Below are 3,873 nucleotides of genomic sequence, written 5' to 3'. Positions count from 1 at the left end.
CCTGCTGTGTTGCAGACAACAAACAGGAAGGAATTTTGGTTAAGTACCCCAGGGATACAAGTTAAAAGTGTAAATTTAAGAGAATTGCTGGAACTTACCCAGAATCCAAAGAAGAGTTAAAACTTATTTGCAGAAAGGTAAAAAAAGAAAAAAAAAAAAAAAAAAAAAGCACATACCATTAATAGTTAAGTAGTTAATAACTACATTTTTACTGGAACTGAAGCTTATCCCTAATATTTTGTTGATATGCTCCAGGGGGGAAAAAAAACTCACCTTATCTCAAATATTAAAATTATTTATTAAAAAAGTCTTGTGATTAATTTTCTTTGTATGTCTTGATTAGTCTTCCTTTCAGGTTTTATTTTTACAGTGATTAAATGTGTTGTTTTCAGGTCACTGCTGAACAAACTTAAGGCTATTCTAGTCTGATAGACTTTAATATTTGTATAATTTCCTGCATTGTAATTATGGGATTTCCAAAACTTTTAATTATTTTGCTTTAACAGGTGACTGGTTGAATAGAGAGACCTGTTCCTGAATATGTCGAGGAGAAAGTTGGAGAATAAAAGCCTTTCTGGCTTGTTAGCTACATCTCTGCAGACACAAATCAAGACAGACAATTTCTACAATTTTTATATGCTTGAATCAAAAGAACTAGGAAGGTAAGATTATTCTTACTTATTTTATTTTAGTAAGAGGAATTTCTGCTGCAAGAGAATTCTTTGTGCAGTGATAGACCTTTTCCAGCAAACTTTTGTGGTAATAGATGGGGAATGAAGTATGCCTCTCCCTTTCCCACTCCTTCCTTTGCAGTATCCAACGGATTCTCCAGGGACCAGGACAAGATACAGTGAGGCATAAGTTGCCGGCCTTTTCCATGTCAGAGAGATTTAGCCTGTTTTCGTAGGCATGTTGATCTGGGATTATGTTCCTCTTCTTCCATTTCCCCTGCCTAGTCACACATCACGTTCCAAGTACGTAAATTAAAGAAGAGATAACATAGGGTAAGGCTGCAAGACAGGGAATAGGGATTTTGAGTTGGTTGTCCTGGTTGTTTTTCTGAGTTTTTTGAAGTCCAGAAAACAAACGCTATTCTCTCCCCCTCCCACCCTCAAGCATTTAGTCTAAGTTTGTAACAACCTGCTGTTTCAGAGTAATTTTGCAGCCTGCTTCCCTTGCTTATGTTTGCAACAATAAAATAGGAAATAAAACAAAAGGGAAAAAACCCACCCTTGATATCTATGATACCGTTTCAGACATCTCAGTTAATGCTTTTTTGACTAATCATTGGGTTAATTCATACCTTGAAAATACTCAGGGAATTGGGTGTAAAGCCATGCAAACATAATGCCATGGTTGTGTTTCTAAGTTCCTTGAACAGAAGTGGCATGGGTCAGTCTCACACTTGTGCATTGCTGTGCCACATAGCGATCCTTTGCACCTCTAACTTGTTTTGTCAGCAAAGGTGCTCTTCTGCGTGTGATTTTGTAAGCTCTTTTTCCTTTATTGTTCCCTTGGTGTCTTTTTTTTTTTTCCTAGCATGTGCTTTAGTTGGTACACTCTTATAAGTGCGCCTTGCAGCCCATAACTTTCCTCTTTTCTTACCCTTTTGTCAGCTCTAGTTTTGAATTCTAGGCTCCATAGAAGCAGTTAATATGCAACATCCTCTAGAACTCCAGTATTCTTAAAATGCTGGATTTTCAGATTATATATACCTGTGAGATGATGTCTAAAGCAAACAAAAGTATAGATTTTGCATGGATTCCAAAAACCAGTCTTTAATACTTTCTGTACATGCAAAACCAGGCATAACAAAATAAGTACCAAAATGCAAAGAAAAAGAAGCAGAGTAGTATGTTTTTTGAAACATAATTTTTTATTTTTCCTGGCCTAACAGTGCATGTATGCATTTTTTCAAAAATCTCCTAAGTCTTTAGAACACTTATATATAAAAGTGATGTAAAATTCATCTTTCTTTGAAACTTTTCTAAAAGATTTAATACGCTTTTCTTTTCACTTGCAATTTTCTTCTTCCTCTTCAGGTTACTTAGTCAATGGTTCTTTTGTTCTTCTCTGCTTAAGCTTCCCAAGTCCTATTTTTTCCTCCCACACCCTTATCTTTTAGGATGTTCGGTATTTAAGACACTGACTCACGAAGCAGGCAGGTTCTGTTTAGTGGGTTAAGTAGGTTTGTCCCCAGTGTGTGGATGGCTTGGCTTCTTTTGAAGTAGTTAAATTTCTGTGGTTTTATAACTTGGGATATGAAAACAACTTGAAATCAGTTTTTATCTCATAAAACTAGGCTGTAAAGTGATGGTTAAGCAGTTGCTTTGCAGACAACAAGGAATGGGAACCACTTTGCTTGCTTCAGAGCAACACTTCAGATCTCACTTTTTTTTTTTTTTTGCATTTCCGGGGAAATTCCACTGCTCTAAAACTATTTCGTGTCTTAATAATTTTGTCTTAATAATTGGCACACAACAAATGCAGTATAAACAAGTGGAAATTCTTACATCATCTATCTGGAGATACTGTTGACCCTCAAAGCTGTTTTACCTGCAGCAACTAGAAGGAGGATGTCCAAAAACTATCAGGGAAGATCTTGCTGTTCTCATGAAACTCAACCAGTTCCCCTTTTTTAATTTTAGAGAAACTTTTGTGGTTGACAGGGTGATGTGATGTTAGAACGAGAATGTAAGCTGTGGGGGAGTATCTTAAACTTTGGCTTGTTACAAAATTCAGCTCAATAACTTCAAATGTTCTGCAATCATAAGCTGGTTTAACAGTTGGGAAAGGACTTGGCCATTTCAGGCTTACAAATAGGTGCTGAAATTAAGAGTGTGCATGTATCGGACTGTAAATAACTTTTACCTCTTAATTTTTCTTTTGAGTTTTGTACTCTTACCTTTCTAAATTTGGTGCTTTATAAAAAAGACAAATCCTATAACCCATTGATTTTGAAATAAATTATGACACAGAAGCTGTTTTGTTGAATTTATTTCTAAATAAGTGACAGCAGTATGATTAAAGGTCAACTTTGCATGCTTAATTTAGTAAGATTTGCACAAACTGTATTTAACATATCATTATTTGCAAATGGAAATCTTATTTTTCATGAGATGCTCATACCTTTTTTGATAAAATACTGAAGTCTAGATTTTTCAAAAAAGACTCAGACATGCTTTTTTTTTCTGTTTTTCTTCAGAGGTGTTCATTTTAGGCATTGGTGTTTTTTGTTTTTTTTTTTTTTTTTCCACCAGGAAAAAAAGGCAAAGCCTGCAGGGGAATGTAGTCTTCTACTAAAGAAGCTAATTTAGTTGAAAAAGTGCAAGTCAGATAGCTCATACTGACCACCTTCATTAAGTTTGTTCTTGGTATGCTGTGATAACAAAAAACATGCGTGGAAAGGTGTAGTGTTTTCAAAGACATAAATGTAGGTCTCATTCTTTGTACACAGCTTTGTAACTGTTTCTTGATGTTTCTTGTATCATTTGAAAACACTTTGCAACTATGCAACTAGACATTTCTGGAAACGCAAAACTTGTGATTATAAAACTTTGTTTTTTCAGGAGTTTATAACTTGGCTTAAAAAACTGCATTTTTTTCCCCTAATTTTTTAAAAGGTCAGCTTGGTGTTTTGACCACAGTATGTGGTTTTCTTTTAAAAACATTTCTTTGCCAAAATACATTTTTGTTTCCATACCTAAACAGTTGACTAGGAAATAAAGCAGTATACTTTGTCTAACTGTAATTGACAAAGAGAATGCTAAGTAGTGGGTATCTTTCTGTTAAGATGTTTTTAAATATTTTGCAGATACGGGCGGGGTTTTTTTAGCAGCACTACATGATTTGTGGAGGGAAATTCTCTTTATG

At 34.9% G+C, this 3,873-nt stretch overlaps 1 protein-coding gene across 1 annotated transcript in view; it reads left to right on the top strand.

Moving 5' to 3' along the window:
- Positions 1–502: 502 nt before the first annotated feature.
- Positions 503–3,873, top strand: part of STK17B (serine/threonine kinase 17b) — a 17,982-nt gene continuing 14,611 nt past the window's right edge. Inside the window, exon 1 of the mRNA XM_009890153.1 lies at positions 503–662. Within this exon, the coding sequence (XP_009888455.1) occupies positions 541–662 (122 nt within the window). The 5' untranslated portion in view covers positions 503–540. The remainder of the gene's footprint in view (positions 663–3,873) is intronic.

Source organism: Charadrius vociferus, unplaced genomic scaffold, assembly GCF_000708025.1.
Source record: "Charadrius vociferus isolate BGI_N301 unplaced genomic scaffold, ASM70802v2 scaffold147, whole genome shotgun sequence".
In the NCBI taxonomy this organism is placed as follows: domain Eukaryota; kingdom Metazoa; phylum Chordata; class Aves; order Charadriiformes; family Charadriidae; genus Charadrius; species Charadrius vociferus.
The sequence above is the reverse complement of the archived record's forward strand: the minus strand, read 5'-3'. Positions and strand labels throughout refer to the sequence as shown.